Here is a 19,483-nt window from a genome sequence, read left to right on the forward strand (position 1 = left end):
CAGAGACGTAAATCTTATGGATGGATAAAAATAGGAGAAATTCTTTTCTAATAAGTTGGCAAAAATCTACCCAAAAACGTGAAGAATGACGTCAATACTCTGTTTTTTGTCTTTTTTGGAAAATGTTTTAAGATTTTTTGGCTACAATATTATTTTAATATTGGAGATTCGGTCAATTTTTAATGTTGTGGGAGTCAAACGCGGGATCTGACCTTTTTTGAAATTCCTCGTTTATTATCTTTGCTACGTTTCGGAGCTTTATTTCTCCTTCCTCAGGCCTGAAAAAACATTAATGGACAATATTTTTTCTTTCACATTTTATTTTTTTTTTATTTTCACGTTCAATAAGAATTGTTTTCTTGCAATATTTCAGAAAAAAAATGCCGGATGAGAAAATTATTTGATGCATCGATTTTGTGATGATCCGGAGCTGATTTTCTAGAGCCTAGAACAGCCAGCAGAACCCCAAAAAAAACGAAGTCAAAGGTAGGTCCATTTTTCAACGTTTTTTTATTAATTTAAATTAATAAAAAAGAGTTTGGAATAAAAAAAATCTTTTAATTTTCACTCCTAATCTTTAATTTATACAATCAACTACTCTGGAATGCACTTGTGCATATGATACACGTTAAAATTTACCTATTTCAACAATCATTATATAATTTGGGCTATAAAATGCTGAAAAAAAATTCAGATAAAACCACTAAAAAATAAAAGCTCTTCGTGGATTTGCCGCCCATCGCGAGCTTAATGAAATTGGCGCATGGAATTCTTGTAGCTTTTATAGTTAGAAGGTGAACTCGCCACGTTTGAGAACATTTAAACGATGTGACCCAGTGAGGAGTGAATGTCGCCGCCAATTTGCTTGTAAATATAGAATAGATCGGCTGCATACCGGAGGTCGTTGTCGGTGCAAGGCTGTTTAGAGACAGAGAGAAAAATTCCATTCACTTGGAATTTTTTTGCCGTTGAGGAGGGTGGCGCGGGAGGTTCCATTGGGCTGCCTGCCTTTGGAAGGTCATTGCCACACAGTCAGAGAAGGATTAGCAGCAGAAATTGGATGGTTCTAATAGTCCATGTTGAGGAGATCTGATGCCTTATGGGCTTTGTGACGATTTGTATGGAGAGCAATGTCCAGGAGATTCGATGAGAGAATAAAATCAATGGCCACGGCATTGGCATTGAGTCCCCATGGACCACTCAACCATGTTGTGAGATTCCTATTGATTGCTGCAGCTCTCTCGCGAGCTGATTGAATTTTTCTCGAACTACCCACGTAACTTTCAATTGATTGGATCCCGTAGAATACCCATCCAATGTCTGGAACTTCCATGCCCGGCGTGTTCCTTCGCCCAAAGAGATTCCTCACATATTCCGTCATTTCTGAATCCATAAGTGATGCACTTGTGTGCCCTTCCCAGCACCTCCACAGGTACTGACTCTTCTCAGCTAATCCTGGTATCCCATACGTTACAATGAGAGTCTTTCCCATGGATTGAATTTCATTTAGTGTAAAATCAAAGGATTCCCGTCCATCCTGCCGCGGAAGAGCTACATCTTTGAGCTCTCGCTCGAGATATTCCACAAATTCATTGTGTCTCTCTGCCATAGTTCCCGAGCTAAGGAAACCCAATGGGAAGTCCCTGAAATCCAGGATTACAACTTCTCCGCTAACTTCAATGAATCTCTTAACATCCTCGAGGAGTTTGTCTAGCGGTGAGACAATGATGTTATCAGCAACAATCCAGAATTTTTCACGTGTCTTCTCATTGTTGTGGTAGCCAACACTCACATCCAGGTAGCGTACCCCAAAGACTAGCTGTGTCCACACATCAAAATCCTGCGGGAAGATAAAATGTCGCAGGAGCTGCATCCGAGTCTGTGTGTCATTCATGTAGCATCCTGAGCAGTGAGTTCCGGGAATGAAGAGCTTCCGCAGAGGAATGTTGCCAATACGATCCTTCATCTGTGTCTGCCACTGTGGTTGAATCTTCAGGCAATCCAGCGACACAAGATCATCCCCCCGGAAGCCAGCAACAAAGTATGGCAAACATTCGGTGTGGAAGTTCTTCTTCTCCCCAGCAGGACTCTCCCATTCTTTGGGTAAATCTAAACGTCCCAGCTGAATACTCGTCAACTCATAGCCTGATGGTTGCCCGTGAGTTTCAAGGTAGTAGATGGGTTGCTCATTGTACAGTGAGGGATTCTTCTGGAATACCCCAATCCACATTTTCTCCTCACACGCACTACCCCAGTTCACTTCGAGGAATCTCTCCTCAGCACTCCTCGCCAATGGGGTGAGGGTGAGGTAAATGCTACACGGAGGAGCAGCATCAGCAACCCCCAATACGACCAGCAATACAACGATCAACTTCTCGCGCAACATCGCACATCAGACTGATGATGATTCTCGAGGAGATTCAGCTGGACAAAATGAATTAAGGGGGAATCTTGAGAATTGAATTAATTTGCTAAATTGACGCCCACGCACCGGGGTGCTGTGCATATGAAGATTACTCAAAAGATTGCTTCCGGACAATGGCTCCGAGAGACAGAATATTTTATTTGTTTGAAAGAAGAGCTTCAAATTAATTTTTATTACAAGAAAATTATGAATTAGAGCATCTAAAAATATATTTTTATGATCTCCAAAATATTAAATTTGCGCGATTAGGGACTTTATCAGTGGACTTGTTACGTTTGTATCAAAAAGTAGAGTAAGTAATAAATTGTTGTGCCAAAAAAATAAACACACCTTCCTGATAAAGAATTATTTCATAGAATTTAGCAATAAGTAGGTATGCTTACTTTCTTTAAATATTTGACTAATCTACAATTGATATGTAAGTATTTATTTAATAATTTCTTCAGAAGAAATTCTTTCTCGGAGGAATTATTCATTAATTCCTAAGAAAAGATTTTATATTTAAAATAAAACTTTGTTGTCTTTAAACATTTTTTTTTATTTAATAAACAAGAAGCTATAATCGTTTTGCACATACGAGGAATGATTTATTCAATACTACATCATTGTTAAAAATAAATCAAAGGAGTTTACCCGCTTCCTGTAGGAAAAATCCTTCATTCTAGGAAAAAATCAGGACACGCGTTATATTATAAAGAATAGGTAAGAAACCTTTAAAATAATCATTTTCCTTTTCTGGATCAGCTGCTAAAAATATATGAACAAAAATTTGCTTAAAAATGTAAAGAATGACGTCACTTTTGGGATTTTTTTCTTTATTTTATCATTGCAAATCAATACCTAATTTAATTTTCAATTTGAATTTTTAGTTTAATTTGCAAAATAAAATAATTCTCTGACGCTGAAATATAATTTTGCGACCACCTTGTAGCTAAAATATTTTCAAAAATATCTTTTTCAATTCAAAGGAGGATTTGTGGTTGACAAAAATTAATTCCTTCATCTCTGTGAGAGCTGTGAGATGACTAACTCCTTCACAATTTTGGCTAAATGAGAGCAATCAAAGCATTTCCTGTGAACTCATCTCCCTCGAAGAACGCAAAATGCGCAAAATGGTCCAAAACAAAAAAATGCGCGTGAATAAAATTTGCCATCCGTTCTTTTTTTTTCTTCGTGGTCTTTTGTCTATCTTCACGCATCGTTAGAGCCCTTCATCTATTCATATAAAACATTTCTATTTCACAACGTTGCGTCTAATGCTTGACTAATGTTTGGTATAGACGCGCAGTGACTACCAAAACCAAGCAAGAACACACAGATCAGGAACTTCCTCATTCGCTAAAACATTCTTCATTGAATAATTGTTTGAAGGATGAATTGGACGCAATTATAATTTTTTCTTTAGGCAATCATTTTATTTAGGAGGGAAAAATACTTCTTTTTCCCATTTTTTATGTTTACAAATAAAGAATTTCATCTTAACTTCCAGCTATGTACATCAATACAAGATTTTATTTTTTATTCATTTTTGCTTAAATAAACTTAGAGAGTATAGAATTAAATTAATAATTTATTTTACGTGTTGTGTGGGGTTTTCTGCGTGAGAGTTTCGTCTTAATTTTGAGGTATTGAGTAAATGATTTTTTTTTAAATTAAATAAAGAACAAAATGGATTTTCTCGCAATACCCGTGTCTCAGACGACGGCGAGTATTTTTTCTTTTAAATTAATTTGCAGTGTTTTTATTACGCAAAAAAATGGAATTAAATGACTAAAGACAGGTACTATTTTATTTTATTTCCTTTTTTTCTCTCAATATTCTTATCGTTCATTTAAGCACAATAACAATTCCTGTGTGAGGTGAAAGAAACAATGAATCTTCATACTTTATACACAAAAAAAATAATTAATTAATCTTATTCCTGAGGTAGATAATAAGCTCTTGTTTCAATTTTAATTTAAAATACTTCCGTTTTATTTTGCGCAAGACGCGCGCATTATTCTGATTTAATCTCTCTTATCGTGGGCGCGGGAGTCTTTGCCCCTTAAAAAAATTAATTTATAAATAGGTAATAAAAAAACCTCAAAATACTCATAAAACAATTATGAAAAAGGCATCGTTAAAAAAAACAAAACAGGCGACAGTCTTTGTTAGAATGGGAAAAACCTTTTTCACAAAGATTTTCTCGCATTTAAATTACATTTTAAAAAAATCTTAAAATTAAAATAAATAAATTAAATTGTTACATTTTATAACTTATGAAGACATTTTGCCATTTTATTCGAGTTTTTTTCGCTATTTTCTGCAGAGTTTCAACATTTGCCACAGAGTGTTGAAAGATTTCCTTCAATAGATTGATTTTTATTTAAGAAATTCTTGGACGCCATTTTGTTTTAAGGATCCTTTTCAAATCAACACTTTCATATAATAAAAAAATGTTTTTTTTATGCTCATTTAAAGTTTTCTAATCAAAAGAACCTCAAAAATACAGGATTAGCTTCATAAAAAAATCTATCAAGGATCTCTTGTTTTGAATTTCAACCGTTACCCTACGCCATCTTGGAAAAACTCTGCAGGAACAATTTCCGTGTCAAATCTTTACTATTTACAGGAAATAAAATTTGATCCCTTTTGCAAACTTTAATGTTTTAGAGGAAATTATATTTCTTGAATAATTTTCTCTGCATCCCCTCCCATCGCTAAATACTGTGTGCTTTCTTTCCCATCAAATGCAAAAAAAATCTTTTCTAATCTCCTAGTAATGAAGTATGTATGTAAAAAAAAAGTACAAATTGACTAGAACACCCTGAACAAGGAGTTTCAGTGTATTCCCCGAAGTTGTGAGATTCATCGAACAGCCCCCGGTGTGTGTCCTCTGTAAACTCCTCATGTGAGATTTTTTTCTTCTGCGCATACCATGGATCGGTGGACTACGTGAGAACGGTGATGAGATCCATGTTCTTGAGCGTTTGCATGTCCACACCGAGAGCCGAAGCAGCCGCTTCGACTTCCATCCCAAAGGACGAGAGAAGTTCCAGATCAGTCATCTTCTTCCCTGTGACGGGATTTGTGAATGTTGGGCATGAGTGGTTGCACTGGGGCCAACTACAGCGCTCCAGGAGACGCAATGCTGTGCACTTTTCCGTATCTGGACTACTTTTCTGGGCTTCCTGATGATTATTCTGCTGATGGCGACGCTTCTGATTTTTGCGTCGTTTCCGTTGTCGCTTTGACTGCGTCGCATTTGCCTCATCCTGCACGTATCCCGTGAAATCATCACCTTCCGTTGGGCTTTTGGGCAAGAGTAGGGCATTGAGATTGTGCTGTGAATGGCGCTTTGGTATCTTCGTGGGACGATTGGGATTTTTGCGATCTGGAAAATCAATTCAGAATTAATTATTGTAGTTTTTTTCTTAATGAAATGTGGAAAATTCCCTAAATTCTGGGTAAAGGACAGAGTGATCATTACCTTGATTTTTCTTATTCTTTTTGGCCTTCTTTCCCTGTCCCTTTGCTTTTCGTTCTTCATTCTCCCGCAATTTCTTCTGGAGCCTCTTGAGCCGTCTCTCCTCCTGCTTCTGCCTTCGTAATCTTCTTCTCTCACGCTCCTCTTTTGTTCTGGGTTTCCGGCGGATTTTCTGCGTTGACTGCTCCCAACACTTTAGGGCATCCGACAGGGAAATATTATTGACACGAATGTGCAGCCAATCGCGATTATTGAGTACTGAATGCCCAATGCACGACGGTGCAAAGACTGCTGTAACATTCTCCAGGGAATCCCTCAGGGCATTACCCATGCCATGGATGTAGTCCCATTGCTGAGGTGATTTAGGAGCCCACACACCGTCAGCCTTCATCTGCTCCTCATCGAAAAGCCATTGAAACACAAATAGGGGAGCTGAAAATAAATAAATTTTAATTTTCCTGAATTCTCGAATGAAGGAATCATCTTCACCGAGTACCTTTTAGTGTTGGATATAGACGATGTCCAAAGTAGCAGCGCCACGGTTCACGTGAATGCTTCTTTCGGCATGCCTCAGGAACAGCACCATTCCACAAATTCCAACCCTGCTTTACAACATCTGTCGATGCTATGGCACCTGGTACATAAGGTTCACGATCGAGGAACCATCCTGAATCACTGATACCCCTCACTGTCACCCTCAATCCTTAAATGACATTAAAATTCTTTAAGAAAAATGCAAAGAAAAGGCCAGGGGGTAACCGACTATGCTTAGAATGTACCGCGAGACTGCACCGCGAGTGGCAAGAGTGGCAAGAGTGGCAATGAAAAACTGGCAGGAAGTGCACCGCGAGTGGCAAGAGTCGGATACCCCCTGGAAAAGGCAAAAAGATTTAATTTTTTACCTCTTTCCTGAACAAGAAAATGTCGAATTTTATCCAAATTGAGCATAACACCGACACCACCGGCTGATGAGCCAGCAAGAAGGAGTTCAGCACCCTGTGTGTTGCCCAATCCCAATGGGATCAGATCAGCAATGACCTGCTTAACAATCAGGGATCCCATAAAACGCCATCCATCTCTTGTGTCTGGAATGGATTTTGTTCCACTCCACGAATCACTGCTGCAGTAGGGTACAATTACATGATTTGCATCATGCCAGTAGGGATTCTCATCTGGATGCGGTGAAAGGATACCCCCCACTGGAAAGAAATAATTGAAAAATAATTATTTTAATTTTCATGAAGCATATGCATGTGAAAATGTTGCATGAATCATATGCAGACCGCATACTCCGTGCATAACTATACCAACTCACCCTCTTTCGTGTCTGTCCACTGAGCTGATGTCATGAGATTGCGTGCATTGAGCCAACGATCCCGGCAGGATTTGTAATCATAGCAGTACATCCCACCCTCGAGGTAGACAATCCATCTGCGTGAGAAAACAGCCGAACGTCGGAGGTAGAAACCCGCTTGTGAGCCATCATTGCATGCCACTGTTCTGTTGGATAGAAAGACACGCTTCAAACCGCGCGCCTCTGTGCGTTGCGTTTCACCTACCACACGCTGTACGGAGTTGCTTTCGATGAGGATGGAATTCTGCCGAACAGCTGCGGCCTCAGAGGCGGGAATGTGGTCGATGAATGTGGTCAATGTGAGAAGAATCTGCAAAATAAAGCCAACGGTTTTATCTGGCGCAAAGATTCTCGTCCAAAAATTTTGCTGTTGTGCTTTACGACCCCGGGGCGGCGGCTTCCGTGAATGTTAATCTCTTTATCTTTTTTATGGTGAAAAATTCACAAATTTTTAGTGGAAGATTAAACTGCTTTTTAAATCACTTCATCAACTCCCCTTTTGGTAACATTGTTGCAGTTTCTTTCTGTCTTGGAGCGACAGCCAAATCAAAGAGAATTAAATGAATTTAAAGGGATTTTCCTTTTTTAAAAAAGAACCTTCTTTTTAATTAAATTCTTAAATTGAAAGAAATGATTTCTTTACATTTTTTTATTTGAAAATTAATCAAAGAAAAAATTAATTAAAGGAGAATTAATTTATCATTCGATCAGGATTTAATAGAATTTAAGGAAAGAAAAAAATCTAAAATTTATTTATTATTTATTCTCTAGAATAAAAAAAAGAATGAAGGGAAGTGCAACAATGGGGAGAAGTTGAGGAAATGGAGATGTGCTGGGGACATTTGTCAGAAGACGAAACGATCTTATTTCACACTCAATGGCGCAAAAAAAATCCATCAGGGATGTACGAGCGCGGGGGATGAGCTGAAGATGTGGAAGAGAGAAGGAGAGAGCGCACGTGGAGGAAGAATTGAAGAGACAACCTCAAGAAGAAGCATCGGGGCGCGAGCTGGAGTGAAACAGTGAGCGTGTGTGGAAGTGAGATGGAATGTTTGGCTGGTGCAAACGGCGGCAATTCACTTTGATGTAATGACCAGCTCCTTGCTCGCATTCTGATCAAAGACTCCGCCAAAACACTGTTTACCTGTTTACGTTCTTCGAGTCTCGGGGCTATCATCATCAGCAGCACAACAGCAGCCGCGATCCCGCCGAGAGCGTGTCTGTATTGCTGCGCGGTGGTTACAATAAAAATCCCCACCGTGCATTGCGAGATTCGATCGAGAACGCGCCAAAGATCACAAGGAGGGCACACGGTGCGCGCCAAATAGGATTAATAGGGGACTATGGGGGAAAAATCCTTCTCGTCCCGCCAACCCGTCCTCCCGCCCATTAATTGATCATTTAATAGCCCGTCCAATTGTGGGTACTTTGCGCGATCGCACGACCCAAAGCAACTTCTTTTGAATGCGCCAACACTCCGCGATCGGTGCAGAGGTTGGTGCTTTTGGTGTTAAATTACACCACGCATGAATTTTATTACCTGTAATTAAATCGTGCAATTGAAAATGAATTTATTGCAATAAAGATTTTCCTTTAACAATTTTGCCTGTTTTGAGGATATTTATCTTAAGAAAATGCAGCGAATTGCTAATTCTTTTTAACATTTTTTCTTCCATTTCAGTGTCTTCTGCCTGTAATTTTATAGTCAAATATTTTTCAATTGATCTTCCCAGCGGAAACAGGAACATGTAAGTTCAATTTTCCATTAAATCATGAGAATCTCAAAAGAATTTAAATATTTTTTCTACATCCAAACAAAAATTTAATTTACGTGTAATTTTATATTAATTCCACGAGCCCAGGAGAGCCCATGAGAGATGGTTTCCTCTTGCACCAAGCTCTCAAGTCAGGGCATGATCTATCGAAGAAAATACGATCGGTGGGTATTTTTTTTGGAATGAGCGCGAGGAGGCAGAGAGAGACACGAAGAAAATGACAAATACCCTTTAATTACTTTTTATCTCCGATTGCAGGTAGCTTTCATGAGCGGTTCGGCGCTGGCTTTACGGTTAAACCCATGCGATAATCTATATAACATAATTAATTAGTCGAAGACATTTCAAAAGGCATAATACTTAAAAACGGAGAAAATGGAGAGACTGTTGGTGCAGAAGCAGCCAAAGTGATGATTCCTCGATAAATGTGCGCCTTTAATGGTGCCGCGGCGCTTCGCATTTCATTTCATACCATCCCTTCTCTCTCTTTTTGTCCGCATGCACCTCTTCCCGGCGCGATAGTACCCCGTTTCGGTTGCATTGGGTACCTCGCGGTCAGCTCATTGGACGCATACGCGCACTATATACATTTTAACATTGAAAAATTGAGCGCCACAAGATGCATTCTCAAAATAAATGATTCTCACTCTTTTTTTATGCAATTATTGCTGAACAAATACCAAATGGAATGGATTTCGTGCCATTAGAAAAAAAAAGATCTCTTGTTTTTTTTTTGCTGCATTTTCTTAATTTTTTTTATTAAGAATTTTAGAATCTTTTGAGGTGGATTCTATTAAAAATCTTTTATTTTCTTTTCTTACAATTCGTTAGTTATGAGAATTTTCGTATTTTATGAAAAATCTAAGATTTTGACACTTTAATCATGTTTTTAGAGAATTTTAGAGAAAAATTACTTTTCTGAGGCTCTTTAAAGATCTTTCTCACTGTTTCCTAGAATGATAAATTCTTTATTTTATAGAACGATTTAAAAACATCACCTGACAAAATCTTTAATAAAAAAACTTTTAAGAAGGGCTTTTAGTTTTAAGTTGTAAGAAAAAAAAGATTTTTTAACAGAATCGACCCCATTTTTTTAGAATTTGTTCAAAAGGAAAGAAATTTTGTATGAAAATCTTGTAAAATTCTTTGATTTTCTTATTCTTGAGAATTTTTCAGATATTTCAAATAATTTCTTTCAAAGGAGTTTATGCACAAAATATTACATTTAAAGGATTTAAATTCGGCAATATGGGAGAAGTTTTTCTTTCGGAACTTCTTTCATTATTTATTTTTATTTTCTTTTAATGAAAATCTATAAATAACTTCCAAGTTCTTCTTTAGAGAAATTCACATTGATTTTTTTTAATACTTAAATCTGCAACCTTTCATTTCATCTTCAATGCTTCTGATGTTGTCTGGTGGTGCGAAATAGATAAGAGAAAATGTGCAGATTTTGCACCTGTTCTCGGTTCCCATCTTTCTCTCTTCGTTGTACCCAAATAATAATCAAAGTCTGCCGACTTCTTTTTTTCTCCCTGATCTCCCGTCTATTCCTTGTTGCTTCCTTTTTTTTCCTTCCTCAAGTTTGCAGCCTCAGCATCTTTTCTTACACACTCACACACCAATTGGGCCTCTTCCAGCGTACTCTCCTATTATCATTAGGTTTATTATTATTTTTTTCTTATAGTGCCTCGTATTTTTTTCTTTCTTGCTATGATGTGTGTAGATCAAAATATATATGAGAAGGAAACACGAGATGCTGAGAGGCGCAAAAACGGATGCTCATTGATGAAAGAGCTACACCACCATTGCACGCGGGTTACAAAAAGAGGCGCGCAATTCTTTTTTTCTTAAATCCACCTCCTTCAATTGTTTGCCGCCACAATGTGTTGGAGGCTTTTGGCGTAAGAGGAGCAGCACTTTTAGCTCGTAAAAAGAGATCTCCTCCAGTGGGGTGATCGGGGGGCGGACAGTCCTGCACAGTGTGTACTGGGAGCGTATGGGGCTCCCTCCAGAGTGTGATAAATATCGCGTATAGCCTTTGTTGGGCACACACACGATTTCTTACTCAACATTATTGCTCTCTGATTGTGGCAGTTTTTTTTCTTCACCTCTCCATGGCCCTTTTTTATGGGTTTGCCCTCTCTCTAAACCGACCAAACTCACACTCTGCTATAAATCAGCACCTGTTTGCGGTGATTCTCTCTTTTCGGCTTCTCCATGTACCTCCCTCTTCCCACCACCGAGCCCCAATTTATGCGGTGAAGCATAAAATTGCTGTTCGTTTGTCGGCTCCCTTGATTATGTACTCCAGTGGTTATAACTCATGTGCAGGAGAAGTCCTTCGAGAACTCTCTCTCTCTCTCTTTTACTCTCTTTAGTTTCAAATCCCTGATTTTCTTTACGTTATCTTTTGCATTTTACGCAATTTTACGCCACCTAAAACACCTATACGTGAGCTGCAGTTGCAATGATGAAAATTACTTTATATTTTATTTATTGAAAAAATTCTCTTAATTTTTTTTGTTTTAAGTGAAATTCTTTTAAAAGCATTAATATTTATGCTATAAAAGGAACAAAAATCACATTAGTGACGTCATTTTTTGCATTTTTATCCATTTATTCTTCCCCGGTATTTTCCAGCAGACTCTAGTTTCTAATGGGATGTCTCCGAGGATTTCTTAATCATTTTCAATTAAATTTTAATTGTATTCGCGAATGGAGGGTTTCCCATACAGAATGAATAAGCACCTTTTCATCAAAGAATTTTCTTAAAGAAGATGAGATTTTTTCTATACTTTAGTAAGTTTATAAGAAGACGTATTATTTAAATAATCCTTTTTATTCTACCTCTACAAAATCTTAAATATTCTCATTTAAATGAAAAATCGAGAATTCTTTCCTATTCTTATCGTGATTTAAAAAATTCTTAAATATTCTCATAATGAGAATGATTGTAAATTTATTTTCAAAAGCTCTGAAAGCTCTGAAAGCTCTGAAAAGCAACATAATGTGGTCCATGACAAATTGATATACGATTAATTTTGCTTTCTCTGCAAATTCTGATTGATATCAATTTATTTATCCACATCTTTGATTGATTGAGAAGGAACAACACAGGAAATGATCCTAATCACAAGATAAAGCCTGGATAGATGTGATTGTAAACTATTCAAAGTTTTTATCTTTTTCTTTTTATTTCTTTCTTTGATGAATTTAATTAATTATTTATTGTTGTTTTAGAATTTCTTCTTGATGATCTGTTGGACATGCAGAAAATTCATCTTGAAAATAAGCTGATCAAAACTTTCTTGAAAACGTTCGTAATTATTTGACTTGAATTAAACGTTATAATCCATAATATTTCCTTAATTTACGTTCTTGCCTTCAATAAATTGTATTAAATCACATTCTAATTTCAATAGTGAGGTCAACTTAATCTAAATAATTGCATTCTTATCAAAAATTCTTTTATTATGTTGATTTTATTTATTTTTTTATCACACTGATTTGGATCTCAGAATTTTCACTTTATATACTTTTCTTCTTCTATATATTTGAGGTAGATTGATAAAAACTTGGTGGGTTTGATGTGATTTTGCAATGTGTGGCACCACACAGCAGAAATTGCCGAAGAATGTCGCTAAATTGTTGTGCGAATAATAAAAAGAAAAGAAAAAACAACAAAGTACAAAAGACTCTGTGGAATCTGGCTAAATAATTGATGTGTTCTCCACTTTTCATTGCGTTAGGTCGGGAATTTTTGGTATGAAGCGTGCGTGAATCCAAACATTTCATTTCTCTCTCACACCACAAACTCTTGATCTTTCACACAACGATTTTTTTTCTTATTTTGCTTTTTTCTTCTTGAATTTATGAGATTTTTGTAGAGTTTTTCTTGAGCACAATGAGATCTTACCTTAATGAGGAATAAATTACTCCACATTTTTGCATTGATTTCATCAAAATTGGCACTAACTATGCACTTTGCAACACACCTTCAATGCTCAATGAAATTAATTCAATTCCCAGGTTTTTTTTTGATTTCTTGAGCACACGAATTTCTTAAGAAATGAACACGATGGATTTTAAAATTATTTTTGGGAAGGATTATTTGTTCTTCAAGTCTTTTGAAAAGTCTTGCAAGGATTCTTTTGCACAATTTTCTGGTTTTCTTTTTCTTTCCTTAAAGCAACTTATCACTAAATTATTTTAATTTCATAGAAAATCCTGTTTTTTTTATTCTTTAATCACTAATCACTTCTTTTATTGAAAAACTTCCTTTTTGAATGCTCTAGAAACTCTTCAATGTGACTTTTCTTCACCATCAAAGGGCAAAATGTGTGAGCGATCACTTGAGAGAGGGAACGATCACCATAAGAAATTACTGATCACTTGCCGTGTTGTCTGTAAGAAGCGAAAGGAAAGCGGAGAACCACGTTCAGGCACATCTTGTCGCGCCAACAGTTCGAGACTAAGTGAGTAGAGTTGTGCCGAACACGGAGGAAATGCGCGGCAACTCATCTTACAAATTTGTTATATATATTTTTATTTTCTTTTCAACTTCTTTTGCCTTTCGGTTATTGGTTCAGTTTCTGAGCGAGATACATATTCTCTGCGAGACTGTGGGCGCTCAAAGTGGATGAAACATTGGTCGTGTTGGTGGGATCTCATTTTTTCCCCTTAACTCTTTTATTCCTTGGAGGGATAAAGAGGAAGGACAATAGAGATCCAAAGGATTAACCACTTGTTTGAAGCTGGATTTCCCATTTCCCAGATTTATTTTAAATTAATTTTCCTACAATATCCAGGAGAAAATTCATCTTCTCGTGATCTCTTACTTAAGCCATCCAGCATGTGGGTAAGTTGAGAAGAAGAAAAAAAAACTGTGAGACAGCATTAGATAAACATTATAAAGGAGAAGAATGTACATATGTGGAAACAATTATACACAAGAGTGCTCCATTCGTTCATTCATAAAATGATAAAATAGCATTCATTCCCCGCCAACATACAATCCATGCCGAGTCTCCCCCCATTTGTACACACATTCAACCCAAAAGCAATTGATGCACAAATACAACGTGACTGTTTACACCGTGCAAATAGTAACAAAACTCCCCGACTTTGGGGCCCGATTGTGCGCGCCACTTGATCATCATGCGCACAAATAATTCATCGGCTCCGTGGGCTTACCCATCCTCCGTGTGCAGACAACGCGGTTATTTTGTAAACATTACTGACGAGATATCAAAGAGCACCAAAGCACCCACTGCTGTGCAAGAATTGCCATTTTACCAACAGATCGGAATGGAATTAATAAAATTGAAAGAGCTTTGAAATTAGAAGCAAAATTAGAGCAATTTTAGAAGCTTCTTTAAAACTCTGTGAAAATGATGAAAATTAATTTTAATTAATTTAATTAATTAATTATTTAATTAATCACTTTTAAGTGAGTGGAAAATTGTCTTGTTTTGTAGAAAATATTTGTAAATAAATTCCTTCTCTCTGTAGCCACTGAAGAAGGCTCCGAACGGAGCCGAAAGCTCTGGAAAACGTGAGTTTTTCTGGGTGAGAAACCCTCACTTTACCGACGAAAAACCCGGAAAATCATATTAATTAATTAACTTTTAAGTAAATTAAGGTAAAATTTTCCAGAGAAAAAGCTGAAACTGCGTTCCAATAAGAATGATCTGCTAAGAATCTTTCGTTTGATCTCCGAATAATTAATTTTCTTTTAAAAATATAAACTGTTTTCATTGTTAAGAAAACTTTAATTCTAAAGTTAATTTAACCGATTTTATGAGCTAATATTTCAGAAATATTCAATTTAACAAATTGACCAAAGCAAATTCTAAGGATAAACTAATCAATTTATACGAGCCAAATATCAACCCCATAAGATACATACATAATTTAATTCTACATAACTTTCATGTCTCTCTAAATTCCACACATTCCAGTCAATCGCCAGTTGTGAATGTTAATCACAGAGATTTTACTCCAAAATACCTCCACGCAGAGTGAAATATTGGCAAAAATATTCGTTTTCTTGCGAGTGAGATCGTAAATTATTCACTTCAGCTACATATTTTAATTTTTACTGCATGGAATTTTCATTATTGCTTCTCTTGTAAAATAATAAAATTTGGTTCAGTTCATTGTTGTAAGGAATTTAAGTTGAATTTCTTGTGTTTTCCAGGAAAATCCCCAATGATCCTGACAAAATGGTGTGAAAGTGTTGATAAGTATTTTCTCTGAAGACTTCTGGGAGGGGGATTTAATCAGCGGAAAAGGTGAATAAATTATAAACAATGATTTCCTGTCGAATCATCCCAATTACTTGGTATGTACCTACTTATTTTTTTCATCCCCCCATGGGGTTTCTTCTTCATCCAAGCCACACGAATTTTGTGGAATTTCCACACGGGCACGTGGGGATTTTTCACGAAGCACCCCAGCAAGGGGTCTCCAATCCCATTTTACAAAATCAAATGCTCGCGCGCCCAAAAGACGGGCGTCTTCATTAATCCCGTCGAGGCCATAAGTGAAGGAATTTGCTCTTCCTCCTGCCGCGTTCAATGGGTTGTTTTCGTTTGTTTGATGTTCCCAGACTTCATATATTTTTCGTCACCCAAACAAATTAAATCCCTCTTGGATGTTTTTCTCCAATTCCTCATCATCACCCCCTCCAGCACCTCCACAGCTTAGCCAAAGAGAGATTTAATTTTAATTTTATCAACACACCAATATAAAGGAGATCAAGAATCATTTTCATTTTATTTGTTCTCACAATAATTACCCACTATATGGGTGCAATCGCATGAGGGGACTCCATATGGGCTGGCTGGCAATGGTAATAGGAAAGGGAGGTGGAAAAAGAAATCAAATAAACATTACGATGAACTTCTTTCACGTGAAATTGAGTACAAAATTGCTTCTATGCGCCTTTGCGTCTTATTAGGAGAAAGAAAATTTAAAAAATAAATGTACTGGTAAGCTGACCAAGCTTACGGGAGCTGTGTTTCTTTCAGTGTACCAATTTTATGAGAGCAAACTTGAACGCAAATTAATTTAAATACGCGCAAAGTCGGGAAAAGTTGAAAAGTCATACCCTAAGAAATCTTTAGAAGGCCATATCTCGAGAACGGATCCATAGATTTTCATAAATTTTTTTTTGTTTGAAAGGTCTTGAAGTCAGCTATAACATATCGAAAAATGAAAAAAATTTATGTCGCCATTTTCGAAAAATTCGAGTTCGAAATTTTCGAAAACTTTGTTTTTGACTTTAGCGCCTCTTGCGGTCATTTCTCGAAGTTGCAATGCTCTAGACATTTGTAGGGTTTCTCGAAACCTTTCATTTGCGCTTGAGTTGATCAAGATCGGACTTGTAGAACCCGAGATATGACATGCCAACTTTGGAAGGCTATATCTCGAGAACGGATCCATAGATTTTCTTCATTTTTGGCATGAAGCTAGATAATATGGTCAGCTACAACATATCAAAAAATGAAAAAAAATTATGTCGTCGTTTTCGAGATATTCATCGAAAACTCATCGAAAATTTTGTTTTTGATTTTTGGCCCCCTAGCGGTCACTTTTGAAACTTCGGATGTTCTAGAGAGTTGTAGGGATTGTTGAGATCTTTCATTTGACCCCGGGTTGATCAAAATCGGTCAAGCCGTTTTCGAGTTATGGTCGATTTTCGATGAAAAATTGTGGCGGCCATATTGACTAAACGGCTTGACCGATTTTTGAAAATGACGTATCGTTGGAAAGCTCTTGATGGCCCCTACAACATATCAAAATTTCAGATTTTTAGCTATTACAGGGGCTGAGATATAGCGAAAACAAAATTTTGAGGTTATTCAAAATGGCGGACGCGGGGGTGGGGGGTAAAATTTGACATCATAATCGGATTTCTTCAGGTCGATATTTAAACTTTGCCGTTTACCGCAAGTCTATATCTATTACCGTTCTCTTGCAATTTAAGTTTATAATCCGGACGGCCGGACGGACGGACGGCCGGCCGGAAAAAAATTTTTTTGGCGCATACGTTTTTTGGAATGTGGGGACCCTAATTCGTGCTCATCCCAAGTTTGAGCCCGATCTGACGACTTTCGATTTTGCTCGGTACACAAAAGCTGTGTCTGAAAGAAACACAGCTAAAATACGTTGGAGGCGCAAAGAGACAATTCAGGGAATGCCGCAAAGAAGTTTCTTTGCACGCCATGGCACCTTCTGAGAGCAGCCAAAAAGGAGGAAGATTTTTTTTTACTGAAGAAGTCGCGCAATGAACATTAACACACGCCGAATTTACACACAAACGCGGAACAGTTAAATAAATCCCCGGGGATTTCTCTTTCAGTTCTCTTTACAACGAATGCGCGTTTATTGGGTGAGAGAGATAATCGGTGCTTGTACAAGCAAATTGTCTTGGAATTCGTTTTTTTTTTCTTCACGTGAGCAATGAAGAAGGTATGAAATTAATTCTTCGCGCGGACACTCTGCAGCACATTTGCAAAAGGTGCCGAAATTAATTTTTATATTTTTCTTTATGAAAGAAAAAAAAATTTTTGATTCTCTTTATTGCTTCTTTAGCTGATGCGTCGTGATAATCTCTTTTTCTCTCTATGGTGAGGACTTGCGAAGATCACAGATAATTATTATTTGTCATTATATAGGCTCAGAAAATGCAAAGGGGCTAGTAATTTGTTAAATTTTGTGTTAATTGAAAAGGAGTTTATTCATTTTGTACATTTCTAATGTTTTATTTGAAATTGGGCCTAATTCAGCGACCAAGAAACCTTGAAATCTTTGAATTCTGTACTGAAATTTCAAGATTTCAAGCGAATTTGATGGGTTTCTTGGTCGCTGAATAAGGCCCATTGTTTGAATTTATGGTTTTATTTAACTTTTCTAACTTCTGATATGTCTTTTTCTACCTTTTGACATCTTTTTAAAATAATTTTTAAGTCTATCTTTGAATTTTGACAGTTTTATTCAATCGTTTGACATTTCTTATTTTAACATTTTCACATTTCTTATTTATAATGTTCGACGTTTTCTAACGATTTAAATTCATTTTTGTGTAATTTTTATTCTAAAATTATTTTCTTTTAATTTATAAAGAACGAGGTAAATTGTCGCTTCGCTCCAATTTACCTCGCCCCGCTTCGCGGGGATTTGTTGCGCTTCGCGCAAATTTTAGAGAGAAAATAAATTGTGATGGTTTAAAGGCAGATTTGGGCCACTTATCAAACCCAAAAGAAAAAAATAGCAAAGAGAAGAAATCATTTTCATACAACATTTCAGGCACCAAATTCAAAAATTTGCAAAAACTGCATGAAATCTCTATGGGGGCTACATGAAGGGGGGCTTTGGGGGGAAAATGAATACGGCCATCTGAAACCGCCTGTTATAAGGAGCCTCTGTACCAAATTTCATCGCGATTGGTCAAACGGTGTGGATTTGTATAGAAAAGTCGGAACGACGATTACCAACAAACAGGCCTTTCTTTATTATATAGATGGGAAGCTCTCATCGAACGAAAAAGAAAAAATTTGCAAAGAGAAGAAATCAATTTCATACAATACTTTAGGCGCCAAATTCAAAAATTTGCAAAAACTGCATGAAATCTCTATTGAGGCTACCTGAAGGGGGACTTTGGGGGAAAATGAATACGGCCATCTGAAACGGCCTGTTATAAGGAGCCTCTGTACCAAATTTCATCGCGATCGGACAAACGGTGTGGATTTGTATAAAAAAGTCGGAACGACGATTACCAACAAACAGGCCTTTCTTTATTATATAGATAACGAAAAATTATAAACTTTCAAACTATTTTTTATTAACACCATTACGCCATTGAATTTTTTGTGCATTTACACGATTTACACACTTTTTTACAAATTAAAAAAATTACCCTTAAGTAAAAAAAAGACAATTTGGAGCAAATAATAAATGGATGAAGAGATCTTTTGGCATTTCTCACCAATTTTGTGATTTATATCTCTTTTATATGGCCTTTTGTATATAGCCGTGGGGTATTAAAATATAAAATTGACATTTATAGCTGCGATAATTATAATTTTCACCGAAATCTCCTCTCTATGAGAAGGCAGCGCTTGTGGGTCTCACGAGATCTCCTTTATTGTATTTTGATGATCATTTTCATGGTGGAAGATGAACACACGTGAGAATTTACAATGCTTCACTCACAGCATAAGATGCGTGATCCTCGTACGCACTATACCTACTCATCTTGAAATCTCCGCATACACAAAGTTGGTGCGAAAAGGAGGGATATATTGAACGATCGTCGTGCTTTTTTTTTCGTTAGTTTCTTAAGAAAAAATACTACAGGTACTGTCTGAAAATTATGAAACTTTGTCTTGTTAAAAAAGTATTTTGTGATCTTTTTGAAAAAAAAATCGTTAATTCTTTGAATCGATCAAGCAGTC

General features: G+C 36.7%; 2 protein-coding genes and 1 long non-coding RNA gene across 3 annotated transcripts; 1 reads left to right on the forward strand and 2 right to left on the reverse strand.

Annotated features, from left to right (window-relative positions):
- Positions 1-175: 175 nt before the first annotated feature.
- Positions 176-14,309, forward strand: LOC129792058 (uncharacterized). Its single transcript, XR_008750775.1, has 4 exons — positions 176-486; positions 8,927-8,993; positions 13,319-13,498; positions 13,613-14,309. It is a non-coding gene; the product is annotated as an uncharacterized LOC129792058 (long non-coding RNA).
- LOC129792051 (uncharacterized) lies at positions 538-2,947 on the reverse strand. The gene has a single exon (XM_055830754.1). The coding sequence runs from the start codon at positions 2,384-2,386 to the stop codon at positions 1,067-1,069; it is 1,320 nt and encodes a 439-aa protein (XP_055686729.1). The 5' UTR covers positions 2,387-2,947; the 3' UTR covers positions 538-1,066.
- LOC129792050 (palmitoleoyl-protein carboxylesterase NOTUM) lies at positions 3,819-13,377 on the reverse strand. The gene is made up of 6 exons (XM_055830753.1): positions 12,940-13,377; positions 7,207-7,555; positions 6,794-7,090; positions 6,388-6,594; positions 5,895-6,323; positions 3,819-5,798 (listed from the first exon to the last, which is right to left on the reverse strand). The coding sequence occupies exons 1-6, from the start codon at positions 12,964-12,966 to the stop codon at positions 5,356-5,358; spliced, it is 1,752 nt and encodes a 583-aa protein (XP_055686728.1). The 5' UTR covers positions 12,967-13,377; the 3' UTR covers positions 3,819-5,355.
- Positions 14,310-19,483: the final 5,174 nt, after the last annotated feature.

Source organism: Lutzomyia longipalpis, chromosome 3 (genome assembly GCF_024334085.1).
Source record: "Lutzomyia longipalpis isolate SR_M1_2022 chromosome 3, ASM2433408v1".
Classification (NCBI taxonomy): domain Eukaryota; kingdom Metazoa; phylum Arthropoda; class Insecta; order Diptera; family Psychodidae; genus Lutzomyia; species Lutzomyia longipalpis.